The sequence below is a fragment of the Olea europaea genome, chromosome 2 (genome assembly GCF_002742605.1).
Source record: "Olea europaea var. sylvestris chromosome 2, O_europaea_v1, whole genome shotgun sequence".
Lineage (NCBI taxonomy): Eukaryota > Viridiplantae > Streptophyta > Magnoliopsida > Lamiales > Oleaceae > Olea > Olea europaea.
In genome coordinates, this window is record NC_036238.1 from 22,654,704 (window position 1) to 22,675,526 (window position 20,823).

The 20,823-nt window shown below is 34.2% G+C and overlaps 2 protein-coding genes across 6 annotated transcripts; one reads left to right on the forward strand and one right to left on the reverse strand.

Moving 5' to 3' along the window:
- Positions 1–1,854: 1,854 nt before the first annotated feature.
- LOC111373884 lies at positions 1,855–4,990 on the reverse strand. The gene is made up of 5 exons (XM_022996479.1): positions 4,825–4,990; positions 4,428–4,700; positions 4,202–4,366; positions 2,072–2,451; positions 1,855–1,992 (listed from the first exon to the last, which is right to left on the reverse strand). The coding sequence occupies exons 1-5, from the start codon at positions 4,988–4,990 to the stop codon at positions 1,855–1,857; spliced, it is 1,122 nt and encodes a 373-aa protein (XP_022852247.1).
- Positions 4,991–11,657: 6,667 nt separating this feature from the next.
- LOC111366906 lies at positions 11,658–17,469 on the forward strand. 5 transcript variants are annotated; one of them, XM_022987607.1, is made up of 5 exons: positions 11,658–12,072; positions 12,659–13,776; positions 15,230–15,350; positions 15,597–15,852; positions 16,069–17,469. In XM_022987607.1, exon 5 carries the CDS (start codon positions 16,098–16,100, stop codon positions 16,815–16,817), a length of 720 nt encoding a protein of 239 aa, XP_022843375.1. In that variant the 5' UTR covers positions 11,658–12,072; positions 12,659–13,776; positions 15,230–15,350; positions 15,597–15,852; positions 16,069–16,097; the 3' UTR covers positions 16,818–17,469. The 5 variants fall into 5 exon arrangements, with proteins under 5 accessions (XP_022843375.1, XP_022843363.1, XP_022843369.1 ...); XM_022987595.1 differs by having other exon boundaries at positions 15,230–15,852; XM_022987601.1 differs by having other exon boundaries at positions 15,230–15,848.
- Positions 17,470–20,823: the final 3,354 nt, after the last annotated feature.

Consider the following 20,823-nt stretch of genomic DNA (forward strand, 5'->3'; position numbering starts at 1 on the left):
CTGCCCAACTTTCTTCTCACTACCACACTCTCACACCACTCATAGAGCAAATAGAGTATGCAACAAAACTTAACTCACTATGCATGTAAACATATTACACAAGGTAATAAGTCACTCTAATTCATGCAATTACACACATCAAATATATCGAAAGTGTAACATCAACATTGCAACATAATTAAGTGATCATATACATACAGAGAGGATTACACACAGATGCAATGCAAGAACCAGGTTTATTCTCTCAATAAACCTCACTAGGATCACTACTCCACCCTAAAGTCACATTCGCCTTGTCTCTATCCTCATCTTTCCTTTTATTATCATCATAGGACAATCTCTTTCAACCATGTCCAAATTTTACCACAGTTAAAATATATGTTATTTTTCGTACTTACCTTAGACCTACATTTGCCACCAATGCCAAAAAATGATCACAAGTAAAGTATGAACATAATTCACATAGAATAGTCCAGTAAACTTTCCTAAGGCCACATACAATTCTAATAATGTAGAAAAATTGATAGCAAATTCACAAAGAATTTAAGGCAAATAATTAACAAATAATTCCTAGGTTTAGCAACAGGCAATGGTTACCCCTAGTCTAATGTCACCCCTCACGATGACCTCTAATGTAAAAAATAAATTACTCTACATAATAATTTTAACTGCAATAATAAAAGGTAAAGAATACGATACCGAGCGGACCACGTCTGAAGGTCTGTAAATATCGAGACATGCGAATTCACTACTTTAGGAATATCACTATTCATCCTAAAGTCTCTCAAAACTGCAGCAACCAAAAAATCACGATCGAGTCCCGAACACCCGAAGAACAACGTTGTCCAGATTCTACTGCGTACCCTGAAACAGAAAACTTCCAACATGAAAAATGTCAGAAATAATATGAGGAACAAACTACCTGAAGAGACTATCTCCAAATTCAGTCTCATGCGCCCTCATGCGTGGCCTTTCTTCTATGCACGTGGGATTCACGCACCGGCCCATGCGCCGCGTGGATGATACACGCACCGGACCACCAGAACTGTAAGCACCTACACATCACGCCAGTGGTCTCTATTTCCTGAAACTCGTTCTGGATTGGTCAGAAAACACCAAAACAGGTGCTGATTTTTAACAATTTTCTGGACAGTTTTTTGATTTGATTTCTACTGCGTTTCCGTCGATTTTCTAGACGATTTCTGGTAGATTTCACGAGCCAAAACCTTTACCTTGAAACTCTGATACTAATTTTTGCGGAAGCTCTCTTGAAAGAATCTTCAAACGGTAGTTTTCCAGGCCCAATCCAACGTACCTTTCTCTACCTACAACCAATCCAACCGGCTCCAAACCACAACCAATATAATTCACCTTGGTTGCTATTCAATTTTACCCACGTAGGACAAGAAATGATGATGATTTGTGGCCACAAAGGCTAGGAGAAGACACTATAAAGGTATACTATGAAGGAACCACCAATTACACAATGTAAATAGGTGTTTTGGATACTTCTAGGGGCTGTTTTTTCACTCACCAAGAGGGCAGCCGGGATTCTCCTTTTTCTCACACAAGTCTCACAAAAACATCACAAGAAAGAGGTTAGGGTTATATCCATATATATACTCTAGGATTAGGCTTTAAGTTGGGCCATTAAAGAGGTAAACGGGTCAAGATTCAAGCCATCCAGAAAGAATATAATTGGGTCGAGTGTAGCTCATGGACTTGATTGTTGGACTTATTTCATTCATCGGCCTATGCCTATGAAATAATATTAACCCACGTTAACATCATAGTCTTGGATTTTTTGGGTATCAAAAACCCAACAGTGGCTATGAGAGTAGATACAACCATGCATCAGTTTGATGTATTCTTCATCCATTGTTCGCTCTTTTTGAGCAAATCTTTGTGAGTTTCTGTGAACAATTCCCTAGGTGTTTTTCCCTGTGAGTTCATTTGCCACTTATATTTATCGTTCACCATTTTTTCCACCTCCTGCATTGCATGAAATTTTAAGGATGCTAAATTTATAAATGACAATTAATTTGTATTGATGCCTAGACGAAATTAATACCTTAAACCACTGTAATTCTCTCTGCATTTGAAAAGCAAGACCTGTAACAGCATTATCTAATCCAAAAGCTAAAAATGTATTCCGTGCCGTCGCATCGATCAGAAGATTGAATAACTTCTCTCGATGATGCTTGATAGCTACTTGCAATAGAGTATGGATATTGTATTTGTACCAAAGTAGATCTGGTACATAGTTCAAAGTTACTTCTACAATTTCAACTACTCCTCCCGCCATGGCAACATGTAGAATTCCGCCATCCAAGAAGAAGTGTAGAGTTTGCTCATTATCTAATAATACAGCTTGTTTGCAAACAAATTCTATTAGTTCAAAACACTGTTTGTGTACCAGCTTTCGACCAAACACAAGCTTCAATCTTGGCTCTGCAAATGAGAAATTAAAAAACTGAACTTCTGAGTCATTGAAAATTAATGTAGTGATTGCAATAATTTATCATTACTTGAACAACTTTACATAACCATCCGACTGCTGCAAGAAAACTAGCTTAGCTCAGTTAAGTTGCCAAAGCAGAACCACAAAACTATAATAAACATGCATTTTTGCCTATAATTTACATGGAGCAATCACCATGATGCTTTTAAAGTAAAAAATAAAAGTTGAAAATTTTGATGTGGTCTAAAACAAGCACCAAGTCAATGATACAAAATATTTGATACGTATCTGATTAAGATAGGCTTTGTAAGAAGCAAGTCATTGCTTGTACTTTATGTATTTTGATAATTATCTTAGAGTATATATTTTGTTGTATGTGGATGATACTTTATTGGCAGGTAGCAACTTAAAATATACAAGAAAAAAAAGGTAAGTTAAAACTTGAGTTTGAAAAGAGAGATTTGGGTCTAGCCAAAAGAATTCTAGGCATGGACATAACAACAGATAGAACGTGTTCTTCACTTTTTCTATATCAGAAAAGTTCTCTCATAAAATTTTGGAAAGATTTCATGCTGGAATCAAACTCTGCCTCTTTGCCTATTGCTGAAATTTTTTATTTTTTTTGGCTGAACATAAGACAGCAATAGATGCCGAGAAAATGTTAAATATACCTTACTATAGTGCTGTTAGATCTATTAGTGTATTAAGATGATATATGTCCAATCCAAGTATTGAACACTGAGAATCCTCAAAATGGCTTCTCTGATACTTGAAAAGCACATTAGATTTTGGTTTAGTTAAGCGTTGCAAAGATGGTATTAAAACTTGAAGAGTATGTTGACAGTGAATGCAAGTGACAAAGATAAAAGAATGCCAACATTAAGTCTGATTTGCAACAGGTTGTGGCTCTTTCAACAACTGAAGCTGCGTATATATTTGCAATTAAAGCTTTGAAAAATAAAAAAGCAATTTCACTCCAAGAACTGAATCTAATTGAAAAGGAAGTAAAATTGTTTTTAGATAGCCAATCTATTCTTCGTCTTGTAAAAATCATGTATATTGCGAGAGAACTAAGAATCTCCACAGCTAAATTGAAATTAAGACTGTTAACTTTTGTTTATTATCAGCCATGAAAAGAGAGCAGCAAGCACTTACGTGAATAAATGAATCTCTCCCAAAAGCTATGTCTACTTCCACTTGGGAATGAATGAGGGTGCCCCGAAAGCACATGCAATATTGTAGTCTCTGCTAGCCAAATGCGAATACCGTTGGAGAAATGATAATAATAATAATTGGAGAAACACGAACACAATATATACATATAAAAGCATAAAAATGCTAAAAAGATGTTGACATTCCTTTTTTCCTACGTCCAGTGCGGAATTAGTTTATTGGTACCCACCCACAGGTGTAATCTTTGACTTCGGAGGATATCATCAGCTTGGGGGTTTGGAACATCAAGTTTTTGGATCAAAAAATTTGAAGTTTGTGATATGGATCCAGATTAAGAATTAATAATCGAATTTGGATAAAACTTCGAATAATTCATTCTTAATATAACATACGTATAGAAATTAATATTCTTATTCCACTTTCCAACAATTGCTACTCCATTAAATTTTCCGATGCAGTGCTAGTGATTATCCAACTAATTAGAACAAAGAGAAGGAGAAGTAAATCCTAGATCAAAGCTCAATATGTGAAATTGATTTTTCTCGAAATAGTTTCAGAGGCACTAACCATAGAAACCTACAACTGCAATACCCAAAATTAGCGAACTTGAACAAGGACCAGTAAAGGCATAGCTCGGATGCTCATCTGTAGTCACCGTAGAAAGGTACCATAACATTTCCTTACGTGCACCCCAGTTAGCAGCAAAGAAGAGCGGGGTCTTTCCATCAATGTCTGTAGTTAGAGGCAGAGCCCGATTTTTTTTCTACAAATGCATTGCTGTGGCAGCATCTACAGTTCCCTCCCCCCACAGCTGCATAGTGAAGGGCGGTGCAACCCTTTTTCTCTTGTGCATTGAGGGCAGCAACCGGCATCAGGTCTGCCATCTTCTCTACAAATTTGGACTGGGAGCTGCTGGCCGCCACATGAAGTGCCGTCATTCCTTGGAGTGAGATTACCTCTGTCAATACGGCAATATCATTGTCGATGAAACTTTTAGCAGTAACCCAGTCGCCTTCTTTTGCGGCTGGATGCAAGGGTCGGTAGTAATTAAGGTTCACTTCAGGACCTTTATTAGCACATTGCGATTTTCGAAATTAGTGAAGTAAAGCAAAATAATAGAAAACATCAAAACAGTGTAGATAAGATGTTCTCTCTATTTAAAATTTTATAGAAAGTTTTATAATTCTTACCCGTGAAGAATGTTGGTAACGACCCTTTGGGAGGAGCTGCTGGCCTCTGTGCATTTAGTTGGTGACTTCCATCAACGTCTAACAAGTGATTAGTATCAAGGTTCCCTCTGTTTATTTGAATCGTTGAGTTCCCCCCGTTTATTTGAATCGTCGAGGCATTTGCCATTTTCAGCCAAGAAATACGGAATTCTATCAGTGAGTAGAAACTCCAACAACATAAAAATCAAACACTTCATATTTGAAATTTTAAAATCAAGTCACTTTCTATATCTGTTTACTCCAAACAGATAAAAAAAAATTTCATTCAACAAAAAAAATATTGTTTCTAGTCATCACTTCGAATCGGTAAGTATATTTACGTATTTTTAATTTTGTTTTCGTTGAATTAGTAAATTGCTTTAATCGTTAAATCTTATTTTTACATAAGCAGATTAAATTTTACAATTTTTAACAGATCTATAATTTTTTAAGCAAAAAAAAAAATAAAATCATCTGCATAGATAAACAATCGACTGGGAATAGCCGGCCCGCTGCTGGGCCGAATGAAAAGCCAAAGACCCAGCGGCTCGCTGTCAGTTTCCAGGCAACTAGAAATAGACAGCCCAACAGCCAGTTGGCTGGCTGTTTGGTCGACTTTTCTTCTCATTTTTTTATCTCATAATTATATTTTTTAGTAAATTATGTTTCCTAATGTGGATATAGAATCAACTATAGTTCCCATTTGTTACTTTTGTGGATTTGAAATGAATAAAAATGATCGATGGATGTGAAAATGGACAAGTGAAATAGACGTGGTGCTATTGCAATTGTGATAAGATCGAGTATATCATATGTGGAAATGTACCAAGATTTATGGTATAACCTCAACGACGATCCCTCTCAAGATGATGTGGAATTAGGATTTCTATTTAGCGAGCATACATCCATTTTAATTTTACTTACAATGGTTACTTCCGAAGCTGAAATGAATGTTTTAATTGAATTGAACCAAAATTGCACGACTCCTATTTGCATAACTTTAGTTAAAAAGAATGCCCATGAGAATGAACACAAAGATTTTGATGGAGGAGATCGCAATGTGAATGATTTTTGAGATAGGATGGATATAGTTCGTGGGGATGATGTAACTATTCCTAAAACAATTTTCTTCATCATGATTCCACTGTTACACACAGATTTTTCTCAATAGTTCAAGACAACTAGAGTGATATTGAATTTGTAAACGAGGATTTGATTGCTTTATCCTGTCGGAGACATAAGTCAGGTGGAATCTGACAAACTGGAACGAGTACACAGTCCTCTAATTGTTCGCGTGTAGTTCCCGATGATGAAGATTTATATGTCGATCAACTGTTTGAAATAAAGAAAATTGTAAGTTGCGCAATGAATATAGGGGAAATAAGCAGGATCGACGCAATATGTCTTTGTACTCCTCATCAAGCAAATCTAATACCGATGTAAAAGCTGACAAAGTTACAGTTCAATGTAACTTTGTCGGGATCTATTTAATGGAGTCGTCCAAATGGAATTCCACTCTACAAAATTTCAAATGTTAGAACATTGTGCAAGAAATAATGGATGAAGCATAATATTAGAAAAATTAAACTAACCGATTTGTAGCTACTATACGCATGAATCAACAAATGATGAAATAAATGAAATGAAAATAAAGAAGTATTAAACAACAAAATTATAAAAAGTGAAAATTTATTTTTTGTCAACAAAATTAAAAATTCAATATTCAATAAACAATTAAAATAAATAATTAAATAAGAAATTAAAATAAATAATTTAAAAAGTAATTACAAAAATAATTCAATATTAAATATGTAAATGAAATAAATATTAAATAAATAATTTAAATAAGTAATTAAATATTAAATACGTAATATATGAAATAACTAAAATAATTAATGAAATATTTAAATAAAAATTTAATTTAAATATTAAATAGACAATTAAAATGGGTAATTAAAATATTTAATTAAATTTTAAATAAATAATACACACAAACAATTAAAATAATTAATGAAATATTTAAATAAAAATTTAATTTAAATATTAAATAGACAATTAAAATGGGTAATTAAAATATTTAATTAAATTTTAAATAAATAATACACACAAACAATTAAAATAATTAATGAAAAATTTAAATAGACAAGTAAATTGAATAACTAAAATAAATAAATTAACGAATTAAATATTAGATAATTAATATAAATAACTAATTAAATAAAATTAAATATTAAACAAATAATTAAATTAAGGAATTAAATTAAATAACTTAAATAAATAAATAACATATTAAACAAAAAGTATACATAAACAATGAAAATAATTATTTACATATTTAAATAAACAATTGAAGTAAATATTAATAAAAATTGCTGGGCTGTCTAGAAACGGTCGTTTAGATTCGAACGGATCCAGAAGGCATTTTAATGCAGGCGGTTGGACATGGCTCCGGCATTCTCCGTTACCAAAATCCTAAATATTTTGATATTTCATGCGTTATTTTTCATGTACAAACACTTTTTGCATAGATTCTTTAACAAATCTATATATAAGTGCTTTATTCAAAAATTAATTGTATATGCCCTTTTTTGAGCCACATTATTTTCCTTAGAATTAATTTTTGAATAGTGTATTGATGGAAAATGTATGATTAAAAAATAAAGAAAAGTTTTGAATTTACATATAATATTATTTTATTGAAAAATATGTGGTTGAAATGATGTCAAATCACTGTTTAATAATGTATTTTTTGAAAAAATGTGGCTCAAACATGTCCTATAATAATTTCAATGCTCACCAAAAATTCAAGGGGTAAGAGTTGGCGATCTCTCGTCGGGGTCATCGATTTCTTAGTGTGTTAGTCAGTGTCTGGGTGCCGATTTAGGGTCCACAGTAATTTTCACTCTTTTCTCTCTTCATAATACGAGGATATAAATGGGACTTTCATTAATTTTTAATGTTTTAAACGTTTTTATTTTTTTTTATAATGGTCAACGGCCATTTTATTTGTTAATAATAGTCAACGCCATTTTGGATGGCTAGAGTACATCGCTTTGGTACAACATTTAAAAGGATAAATAAAAGTCAAACAAACATTATAATGCCAGTGGCTGAAGAAGTGTTGCATACGCAAACAAAATTATAAAAAAAGGAAAAAAAAATATAATATAATGCTAGTGGCTTAAGAATTGCTGGAAGCAAGCCATATGAAATAGTCAAATAATTATGGCTCTATTTGATTCCCATTTTTTTCTCATTAAAATAAAAAATATGATCGTTATTCATCACATCAAGTAACTAAATTTGAATTTCTATCTGTTGTGTGAGGCTAGTAACGGTTATATTTTTCATTTTTATTCTTCCAAAAATAAGAAACAAAATTATAATATAATGCCAATGGATTAAGTCCCTGTTTAACAACCATTTAAAAAAAATCAAATTTATTTTCAACTACATATTGTCATAATAATATATTTTACACGTACTCATAATTTTTTTATTTTTTTTTTACTTTTTAACCATATATTATTCAAAAAATTACCGTTCCAAAACTCATAAAAAAAAACTTTTTAAAAGTTGTCAAATCAGATCAAGAAATATTGCGCACAAACCTATGGGCCAGTTTTCTAAGAATAATGTTATTTGTCAAATGATCATCATGAATATAGGTGACATTGGGTCCATTATTTCATGAGTTGTGCTACTTACAAACATGGTTTACAAAGTAGGTTGATAAAATAATATCCACACCAATCATTTCAAAAATAGATTTTTAAATTATTTGAAATCAATAGTCTGAATTTTGGCAATTTCGTCATTTTTCGCGACTGTGTAGGAATGGGCTAAAATTTGACAGGTTGATCAGAAACAAAAATCTCGCCGGGGGCAATTTCGTCATTTTTCGCAAATGTTTTGGAATTGGGTAAAATTTGACAGGTTGATCGGAAACAAAAATCGAGCCGGGGGCTATTTCGTCATTTTTCGCGACTGTGTCGGAATGGGCTAAAATTTGACAGGTTGATCGGAAACAGAAATCGCACCGAGGGCTATTTCGTCATTTTTCGCGACTATGTCGGAATGGGCTAAAATTTGACAGGTTGATCGGAAACAGAAATCGCACCGAGGGCTATTTCGTCATTTTTCGCGACTATGTCGGAATGGGCTAAAATTTGACAGGTTGATCGGAAACAGAAATCGCACCGAGGGCTATTTCGTCATTTTTCGCGACTATGTCGGAATGGGCTAAAATTTTAAAGGTTGATAGGAAACAAAAAACCGCGTCGGGGGCAATTTCGTCATGCTTCGCAACTGTGTCGAAATTGGCTAAAAATTGATAGGTTGATCGGGAACAAAAACCGCGCCGGGGGTAATTTCGTCATTTTTCAAAACTGTGTCGGAATTGGCTAAAATTTGATAGGTTGATCGGAAACAAAAATCGCGCCGGGGACAATTTCATCATTTTTCGCGACTGTGTAGGAATGGGCTAAAATTTGACAGGTTGATCGGAAACAAAAATCTCGCCGGGGACAATTTCGTCATTTTTCCCAAATGTTTCAGAATTGTCTTAAATTTGAAGGGTTGATCGGAAACAGAAATCGCGCCGGGGGCAATTTCGTCATTTTTCGCGACTGTGTCGGAATGAGCTAAAATTTGACTGGTTGTTCGGAAATTAAAAATCACGTCGGGGGCAATTTCGTCATTTTTTGCGACTGTGTCGGAATGGGCAAAAAATTGACAGGTTGATCGGGAATAAAAATCGCGTCGGGGGTAATTTCGTCATTTTTCAAAACTGTGTCAGTATAGGCTAAAATTTGATAGGTTGATCGGAAACAAAAATCGCGCCGGGGTCAATTTCGTAATTTTTCGCGACGATGTTGGAATGGGCTAAAATTTGATTGGTTGATCGGAAACAAAAACCGCGCCGGGGGCAATTTCGTCATTTTTCGCGACTGTGTCGGAATGGGCTAAAATTTGAATGGTGGATCGGAAACAAAAACCGCGCCAGGGCCAATTTCGTCATTTTTCGCGATTGTGTCGGAATGGGCTAAAATTTGAAAGGTTGATCGGAAACAAAAATCGCGCCGGGATCAATTTCGTCATTTTTCGCATCTGTGTAGGAATGGGCTAAAATTTGATAGGTTGATCAGAAACAAAAATCGCGGTGGGGGCAATTTCGTCATTTTTCGCAACTGTTTCGGAATTGGCTAAAATTTAACAGGTTGATCGGAAACAGAAATCGCGTCGGGGGCAATTTCGTCATTTTTCGCGACTGTGTCGAAGTGGGCACATTCCAGTGGTCACTATGGTTAAAGGGTAGCAATCCCCCCAAAAATTCATACTCGAATCGATGATAATATCTCGATAGTCCTAGTGAACTCCATACTTTTGTTTGGATTGACATTTGCCGCCACTCTAAAATTGTATTAATTTTACTAGAATCTATCGTAATTTCTCATACTGTCACTATTTGTTTAAAAATATCACTTGACCCAACGAATGATTGCACTCCTTGAATTTGGTATTGAACTTATAGGGGGATTCTTCACTTAAGCCTGTCCAATTTGAATCGATAGGGTTTGGCAAACCATGAAATTTCTACTTATAAATGAATATAGTACGTTAACCTGTTCGTAACCTACTACATTAGCCATTGGCTTGTTGAACCAATTGACATCAATTGAGGAGGGAGGTGGGGAAGTGTGGTCAATAACCCAAATATATAATATTTTCATTTTAAAAATATTTTATATTTATATTTCGTAGTTAAATTAGTTCCCACCAATTGTGAGAACTTGATTTTCCACTAATTGGCATAACTCATTTGTTAGAAGCAAGTGTACACTAATTCAATCACTATTAATTGAAAATACCAAAAACATTAAATTGCGCTCACAGCTCGACTCAAAATTCTCAAATGATTAGCAGGGATTAATTAATTATTAACATTCTGCTAAGGAATTTAAGAATATTAAAAATTGAAATAGCACGTACTGAGAAATTAAAATTTAGCCAAGTCATATTACATTTACGAGTTTAGCAAATTAGGTGGCTAGGTTTCCTACTAAAGAAAAACAATTCCAACTTGACTAAATTATAATGAGAAGGGAATTAATTGTTCCAATGGTTACTAAACTTAAGCTCATGTCTTTTATTGGTCACTGAAGTTTAAAATGTTAAGTTTTGATTACTGAAGTTAGGTTCATGTCTTCGATTGTTCATTGAAATTTAAAATGTCGAGTTTGGCCACCTAATTTTGGAAAATAAAATACGTTACTCACTAGCATAAATGTTGAACTTTGAGAATATCAAATTTACAGTGAATAATGTACAATAGTTTTCAAAATTCAGTGACCAAAACTCGTCATTTTAAATTTCGATTAGCAATTCCAGGCATAGGCCTAACTTCGATGATCAATTAACTCATGAGTAGGAGTTATTCTAGCGATAAAAGTTATTTTTAATAGATAGTAATTAATGTTTTTCTTGAAATTATGAAAATACTTGAATACATATTTTTTGATGACTTGAAAATTTTGAATTAGAATAATGGTATTCATAGTCACATCTTTGAATGATTTTAATTGATTTGTCATCTTAATTGAATCTTAAATGTAAGATTTAAGAAGACAAATTAATAATGCCATGTAGCTCAATTTTGTAAGCATGATTTATTAAAGTAATATCCTTTGAATCTATAAACCGAACTGAATTAAATTTGAAATAAACTATTTATTTGATAGACGTCAATTAGTATTTAGTAAAAGCATCGTAACATATTTCTTCTTAAAATAAAACATTTTTAGTTCTGTTTCTTTTCGAAAGAATATACGATAAAATACCGTATTTTCCAAAAATGAAAATCTTGTTTAATTATCCAGTTGCTAACTTTCTTTTCTTGTCCGGTTAAAATTGGGGCATTTCCTACTTGGCTACTTTCTTCTTTCAACTAACGGATCGCTCATCTCTCACTAAATCGAACGGCTACGATTTGTCAACAGAGATGGCGTGTATATCGTTGACCCGCAACACGCCGGAGTCCGCTCCCGTTGATCAGAGGTTCCCGGCAGTGGCAGCGGAGGAAGAGGATCGGTGTAGCTCTTATCGTCGTCATCCACGTCTTCGATCAGGAAGAACAGTGATGAGTCAGACGGCGAGGGGAAGAGGTACGGAGTAAATATAAATGTGGGCATAAGATGGGTTCGATGCTTTGGAAAAGTTTCTGCCTATAAGGTACATATTCTCTTTTTATTTGATTTGAAATCCATTTTTAACAAGTGTTCGGTACTAATTTGAAGAGATTATATTTGCTTTTAAATTTGAATTTTTTTTTATTTATAATTTTTTTTTTTCATTTTAAATGTGTTTTAGGGTTTTCATTTGTTTCCTATATGTTGATTTTGTTTAATTGCATGAAGAGTATCTTTGTACGAAAAATAATGAACTTGTGCACGGCGAAGTTAAATAACAGTTGCATATAAAAACGAAGATAATGGATTTTTTTCTTTATCTTGTCCATATGTCCAAGTCATCAGAAGTTTGTAATCAACATAGCTGTAAGCTACTGTAGTTGAACCATGGTTTGAGATTGCAAGATAAGAGCTTGTTCAAGATCATTTCAATAGCAAAACAAGTTGAAACTTCAATATTTTGATGTTTGTAGAGTTCAATCAATCCTTTCTAACTGCACAATATCTAATTTTTATCGGTTTGCATCAATTACAATAAGTAATTTCTAATTTCTGATGGTTAACGTACAAATTCCTTTTGCATTTATGTTTATGTTGTTTATCCAATAATTTCTATTGGCTTATTTCAGGAATGGCATATCTAAGTTCTAGTGTGAAAATCCAAATTTTTTACCAGCCTTTCGGATGCCTTGTCTTGCTTGTCTATTAAAGATATTGTTAAGCCTGATGATGCATACACCAGGAGGCAAAAAAAATTGCTTGCCTTCAATAACTTTTGGGACAAGAATTGTGATATTACTTTAAGAAGTAACAATGGCGGGATATCAAAAAGTCCTGCCAACTCTAGAAGTGCATTAACTCAGGCAGAGACCACAAGCCATTCTGAGAGCAATAACAGTGAAATTTCTATCTCAAAGTCGTCATCACCTGGTGGATATCATGTCATCTCCACCGCTCGGTGAGAAGTTTGCCCCTGGCGGTCTTTCTCTTTGTCTGATCTGCAACGTACAACTGCTGCTGGTGCCAACATCTGGGATTATGGGTCTATAACAAAAACAAATAAAGCAAAGTATACAGATGGCCTTCACTTTAGAGTCACACTCATAATCGAAAGTCAGATAGATGTTCATTGAGGTGGAGATATTTGTAATTTCTGCCTTGCTTTGTTATTATAGGCTTCTACCGTTTGTTGTAATTGCTGCTGTATATTCTTATCAGTTTCTGCTCTCCTGGTCAGCTATTGTGTAGCTATATAAAATTCCTGCTAATTCTGAAGATTCGTTCTCCTTCTCTTCCCAAGTCTCTTGTCCTCGTACGTTTCTAACTAAGTCAACTATCCTTATCTAGGAAATATAGGAATTTCATTTAATGAGAAGAATATTTTTCCTAAGGACACCTCCATGTTATGCTTTGTGGGACTTAAATTAGGGTTTCTCGTGAGCTTAGTAGTAACTCATAGTGAGCAAACTTGGTGGCAACTGAAGAGTTCTGGCACTGTTGCCCAGTGTCAGCTGTTGCACTCGTATATCCAATATTGCTTTTTTAATAAAATTAGGCGTCTTGAGTAATTATGATCTTGAACTTTTTATTTTTGTGTGGGAGTGTCTGTGCATGTTGTGCAAAATATTTTCCGGATTTCTGCAGCTTCTAGGAGCTTAGTTGCCATTGCAGAAGACACGAAAGGACATAGTGTTGTGAAGTACTGGCGTACTAAAACCCCTGGACTTCAGATCACAGCTTCTTTAAGGTATGGAATCTGACCTAACTTTATTTCTACCAGCAGCAAAATTTTAGTTTGATTATATATATTTGTTTTTGTTAATGATCTTAGTCTGTTGCTAATATATTAGCATGCACTTTTGTCTTGGTAGCCTATTTTCAGTTTCATGCAATAAATGCTTTTTTATGATTAGCACTGCAACGTTATACATAGTAGAGAGTAAATATCCAAACACCTTTACAAGCAAATGCTGTAGAAATGGAAGTTTTGGCCTTCTTCAAATTTCTAGATTTGTTCCATATGGACATCTTTAGCACTTGCTTTCCATGATGAACCGATGGTGCAGAGTAACTATAAATTCGTGATGCTTGTCGGAGTGGTCGTGGACTTTTGAAATCATTTATGAAGCTTCATACTAACTGATACAATGGTAAATGTCAAATCAAAAGGATTACATACAATTATAGATCCGTATTATCGCAGTCATTTATTATGTAAACTCACGTGGACAGTAAATAGACTTCAAACTTGTATCGGAGGAATTTTTCTAAGGGCATTTGCTCCATATACAGATATTAGAGGAAATAATGACAAATACTTGGTTTTGAGCCTAGTAACGACAAGCAAAAATGAAAGATTAGCAGAAATACCGTTTTCTTTAGACTTAATTCTCTGAGACTCCTAATGGAAATAATTTTTCACAAACATTTTCATACATAAGTGGCCAGGTTATGATGAATGAAAGTATTTTGGTTGAATGAGCGGCCATCAGATTGGTAATGAACGGTATTAATGAATAACAAATCAATTCCTTAGGGTACTGTTCGTGAGCAAATTATTGATCCGAGTAACGAAATTGAGCTAAGTTAGGGTTTTGTCCTTGAGCAAAGTTATTGAACTGAAAAGAAAAGTTGAGCCTTAAAAACACCAGGAATTTCATTTAGGCTAACAGATATGATTGTAGCTCTTTATCCTCGTTTACTAGATTGTAAAGAAAAAGCTTTCATGCTAGTGAACATTTTTGACCTTGGAAATGACTCTTGATTACATTAGCAATGTTTATAGCAAAAAATTGCTTTTGCCGAATGTTATTCAGTAAATAGGTAGTCTAGACAAGAATGGATGCATAATACTTCAATGTTGGTGGTAGAGACTTAAAGGTTTATGCATCTACAGGAGTGACACAGCAAAGAAAAGAGTTATTTATTTATTTTGGATTTCGTCTTTGGTTCTAATGTATGAATTATTTAAAAATACCAACAATCTAAGTTACACTCACTAAATTTGAGGTGAACTATATGAATCACTTTTCATCATTGCATTCTATTCATCATGAGATTATCTAATGCAAATTGTGGATTATTTAAAAATATGTACTAAAATATTGTGAATAGAAAAAATGAGTTTAAAATATATATGTAAATATTGTGGCTACAAAAAAACGATTTTTTGACTGCTTTCGCACTTTGTTCCCTGTTAGGAGCTTGTGCATAAAATATGAACATAGTAGGAGTAGCTGATCACGAGGTAGATATTGAACAAATCTACATGTGCAACTAGCTATGGAAAGACATACTTATTAACATACTATATTTACCCAGGTAATTTCATCTTTATATATTGGCTATTTAGGTAAACATATAATTTCTTGCTTTCTTAATGTATATGCGTGTCTTTCCCTAGATGGAAATGGCAAAATTATAAAGGTATCCAGTCTTCCCATAATCTAAGCAAACTATTTTTACCAGCTACAGATTTTTTATTTTAAAATGGTTTGGAGCCAACTTAATTTTTGCTTGTGGTTTATAGCATAGTTATGAATGCTTCACGATTCATGTCTTTTGTAGGCTGTGAAGCATTGAACTGCCTATGAACGATTGTGGGGTTGGCCATAGGTGGAGATTTCTGGATAAAAATCGTTTCTTTGCAGAAGTTATTCATTAAACAGGCTTGATTTGTGGTATTGGGCGGTGAAAATTAGGCTTTGTTTGTGGTATCGGGCGGTGAATAATCGTTGACACGTGGCATTAGACTTAGTTTTATAAAAGTTGCTGGAGTATCCTCCAATTCATTACTTGTACTACTTTTCAGATACCTGAGTAGGTTTGCTTCCTTATTCTAGTTCTGGTTTTGCTTTTTTCCCGATTCATGTTACTTTTAATGTTATTAAGTTTGCAATTGTTAGCCCGAAATCTATAGATCTGTCATGATTGTGAAGATTGTTAGAGAAACATTGCACTGGGCTTTGTTTTTTGAGTTTGAGTTTTTTTCCTTCTATAATTTTTCTTGATTTAATCCCTGGGTAAATTCTGTTTTCAGGATTTTTTCTCGTCTTAAGTTTGGATCTTATGGATTCTAAACCAGTTATAGTCAGCCTGAAGGCGCTGCGTGCTTTCCATTCAATTGACAGGGCTCTTTATGCTATACTCGTGACTGAACTTTGGCGTGATCCCGTGGAATCGTTGCAGATTATTGCCTTATGGCTTTGGTTAGAGCATGTGGGTTTTGGCAAAGTCACAAGGAAGATCTTGGCATTTGCTCCGTTGTTCATCAATCAAACTGCTGAAGAGGCGGTTATGTGTATCAAGTGCATAAAGGATTCCCACTTCAGACATTCAGCTGAAGCCACCGATATTCCTCTGACTCGTAGCATTGTCGAGAAAGAGATATCACTTCGGTTTTTTAATGAGAATCGTGTGACTGCATCCCGTGAAGTAGGCAGAATTATTAATCAAGATTGCCTGTACACTATGCGAGACATCACTGAAAAAGCCCTTCATGGTAATTCTGGAGAAAGATCATCAAGAAACTGGTTATTAAATCCATTGAATGCTGCTCAGAATTCTCCATCAAATTCTACTCTGATGCCATTTAATGGTCGACAAAGTTCACGATGGAATCAGATGATGATTTCATCCAACGCTAATACTGCAGAAAGTTCATATAGAAACCAGATGATTCCTTTTAATGCTTCTCGACGCTATTTATCAAATCCCATTGTCATGCCATTCAATGGTGGGCCAAGTTCAGGATATGGCCAGATGATGATTCCATCGAATGATGCTTGAAGATCTTTATCAAATCCTACTGTGATGCCATTCAATCTTAGACGAAGATCTGGGTTGAACGAAATGATGATGTCACGTCATTTCCACGAGTCGATGATCCATAACTTCTCTAACATGAGAGTTGGAAGGAATGCATTCCCGAGAAATAATCAACTCATAAACGAGGTACCACGAGAAGACAGGACTGTGTTTGCAACATTTTCTGGGGGTTATCCTGTGGCTGAAATGGAAGTTAGGCACTTCTTCACAACGGTCTATGGGAATTGCATAGAATCCTTCAGAATGCAGGAGGTTAGGCCTTACGAGCAACCACTTTATGCTCGAGTCGTGTTCCTTTAAGCCTCGTTCGTTCAGGAAATTCTTGATGGTACGGAGAAGGCCAAGTTTACCATCAACGGAAAGCACGTATGGATGCGCAAGTTTGTGCCAAGAAACGAGGGCTCCTCTTAACTGGCATTGGTGTGATAGAATACTGGCTACGTCATCTATCTGTATTTTGATGTTTCGTTCCCTGTAGTTTCCCGTTATCCTGTCGTTATTGTAGCCGTTTGTCGTGTTAATGTAATTTCTTTCGTTTCTTTCTTTTACGTGTTGTATTTTCAATTTGACTAGTGAATGCAATATATTAGTGGTGTTACTTGTGTTAATTTCAGTTATTTCGAGTAAACTTGATGTCTTTTAAGAGTGATGTTTGGTAAATAATACATAGAAAATAAGTAATGAGTAACATGATAAAATAGGTTGTTCAATCCTTGAGGTTTTTCTGAACTTGCATCAACTCTCCAGACTCTTCAGACTAAAATACCAGGAACTACTCTCACACAATCCCCCTGTCTGGAAAAGGTTAATAATTTAGGGTGGGTGTGATTACATTTATTTTCCATGAAAAATATCAGTTTTCACTCAAATTCCTATTTCGGATGTTTGATTGTTATTTTTTTTTCAGTAAAAATATTTTCCAACTTTTAAAAATATGCCTAGTTTTCCTTATTTTTAAGGAAAATAATTTTTTTGGAGAGAGCCGGTTTTTGTTTTCCACAAAATAAGGAAAATATTTTTTCTTTAGATGATATTTTTCACGTCAATCAAACACATTTTTATCCTTTTTTTAGTTGTGGGGCCGCATGGGTGGGAAGTTACGGAGCCTAGCTGGTGTTGAGTTACGCACGACAAAAGATGACAAATTTTTTTTTTTACATTTTTTCTCTAAATCTTATCTGTTTAGTCTACACTAACAAATTTTTCATAGTTGTTCCCTTTATTCTAATCAAGTCCAGATTAGCATATGAAAGAGTGTTTGTTTGGGAGAAATTATAATAGTATTAAATGAAAGTAAGTAGTGGGTCCTATAAAACGTGTGGATAATAAGTAGGAGTAATTGTAAATATATAATTACAATTAATGTTTGACCTAAAATTATAATGATATTACCATGTTTGGTTGCATGAGGAGCTCACTCCATTTCAACATTTCTTTTTATAAGCTTATAATTATGTCAATATAAATAACATTTGAAATTAATTATTTAAGATTGATAAAATCTGTGTAAACAACTATTAAAAATATGTGTGAGAGATGTGTACCTTCATTAAAACTCTACCTAAAAAAAAAGTGAGTTCAACGTCATCTTAATCTCACCTAAAACTGTAACAAATTTTGTCTTGCTTCGGTGGTTGGGGTTTGGTGAGAGGTAAATAACTTTTAAGTCAAACGCAGAAGCATTAATTTGGCTTGTTGTGACATGAAGAACTCGAGTGCTATTCAAATTTTTATCTTTTAAAAAGTAGAAGAATTTTACATAAAGTGAGTAAAAAATTGACTCGTTAATTATCTCGATAATTGATTTTGTAACTGACTACAATTGGTAATGGTCCAAATGAATCTATTAAGAATCGTGTTGAACTGGACATAATTCAGGTTTTTTTTGTTTTTGTTACTATAAAATATAGTCCATTCGTTATATATTGTTTTTAGGTTTGAAAAGTTGAATTGATTAGGTGGTTTTATAAATGCATTATAGTTTTAACATGAGATGGATGGATTTATTTATATTGGAAGAGGCTTTGTGAAGTAATAAAATTGTAATCATTAATGAGAAGTGAACGTGTTATTCCAAGGAATACCAAAATGGTCCAAAATATTTACACAAAGTTTCCGGTCAAGTCTAGTAGTTCAATTGATTATATTAGTATTTTTATTTGTTATTATTCGTCATATAAACATCAAAGAGCGTATTGATATTAATGTACCAACTTTATATATTCAAATTTTATAAGATTGCATAGTTAAATGAATGGAGTAAAGGAAATCGAATTATACCATTCTTTACTTAAATGTTGAGATGAGTCCATGTCCATTCATCATTTTCAATTTTTGAAAATTGATGAATAGAGAAGAGGACACCCCATGTCTTAATGTTCGAAGATTTATCGATACTAGTTATTTAACAAAATTAGTACCACTTCAATGAATTGCTTGTGCAATTTTTTGTCGTCCGTCGTCTTAGAAATCTATCTTTATAGATTTTCCACTTAACATATATAAACCAAGAGTATTCAGAAGTTCCCCAAACACAGGTCTTGCGATGAACATTATTTGGCCCCGTTTAGTCTCCATTATTTTTTTATTATAATGGGGGAATAGTTTTTTTTTTTTGAAAAATTGATGCATGTAAAAAAAATGAAAAATTTTCGATTTACGTGTAATATTATTTTATGGAAGATTGTGTGGTTAAAAATAGGAGGGAGAAGGGGCCAAACGGGGGCTCGATAAAGATTACGGCGAACACACGTCTCAAATATGGGACTACACTATGTCATGCTAGGGCACAAGAGTGTCGTAAGATCGGAGGATGCAGCGAACTAAGAGGTCCTTCTTCTTCTTTTGATTTGACTATATCAGTTAGTACCTAAAAAGTCAAACATGAGACATTCTAAGTATGTTTTGCCGTGGAAGAGATTGCTTTGTCATTGAAGTGATGAATCGTAACGGGCTAGTCATAGGGCCGCTTGACCCAGTGCTCCACTTCTAACTCTAGTTAGACATGTTTATCTTTGAGAAAAGCCCAGTGTACAGGGCATTTCTCATAGGTCTTTTACAAGGTCCCTCATTGTGCGGGGGCCCCACATGTATTAAAAATAAATAAAATTATATGAGGCCTGCGTATGTGTGTGGCTTGGCCCTGTAAGCCTAGCATCTCTCTTTATCTTTAGATATGCAACACCAATCTAATAGACACATCATATTGTCGGTCCTAGATAAGTATTTTTGTGACTCGGTTGACGGTCAAACGTAAAATAATTAAAATAATTTGCAAGAAATTAAGAACTTAGCAATTTTCGGCCCTAAGGCCCCGAGGTTCGGCTAATGCCTACTCTCCGTTGAGCATCCGTTAGAATTTTGCTCAAATCCACTAGATCAACTCAAAAACCAGGCAAAGTTACAAGTACAGAAAGAACTCCAAGATTTCTGCCTCTCGAAATACACAGATCACCATCAAGATTCCAGAATATTCCACAAAGGAATGGATCTCTTCACCCTCTAAACATATTATCACAATTTCACTCAGAAATTACACTAGATTCATCACACAAGATGAATATTCATATAGATCAGAAGAGGAGCAGTCAAGAGATTAGGGTTAGGGTTCGAGAGTGAGTGACCCAAAAGTCAGGCTCCATTATTTATAAGAGAGGAAGCTAATATGCTAATCCAATGGTTCCCAATTTGCCAGGTGTCAACCATCCAGCCACAATCATATTATAAGTAAAGTTGCATTTTAGAAACACGATTTCTCATTAATTTCGAACGTTTAATTAACTGGATCAAATAAGTGGGCCTTATATAGCTAGCTCGATCATTGGGCTCAAGAATTGCAGCAGCCCAATATCTTCACAATCTCCACCTTGCTTGAATTTTGAGGCCAATACTAAGTGGATTCTTACAAAACTGACCAACTTCATTTGCTCTAAAAAACCTGTAAAAGAAAAAAGGATCAGAGTTAGTA

Excerpts from the sequence above, each read along its gene's own strand:
- LOC111366906 (XM_022987595.1), top strand. The coding sequence starts at position 16,098 with ATGGATTCTAAACCAGTTATAGTCAGCCTGAAGGCGCTGCGTGCTTTC.
- LOC111373884 (XM_022996479.1), bottom strand. The coding sequence starts at position 4,990 with ATGGCAAATGCCTCGACGATTCAAATAAACGGGGGGAACTCAACGATT. Across the intron at positions 2,452-4,201 it reads TGCAGTTGTAGGTTTCTATG|AGCCAAGATTGAAGCTTGTG; the intron begins GTTAGTGCCTCT and ends TCTCATTTGCAG. Across the intron at positions 1,993-2,071 it reads GAGAATTACAGTGGTTTAAG|GAGGTGGAAAAAATGGTGAA; the intron begins GTATTAATTTCG and ends CATGCAATGCAG.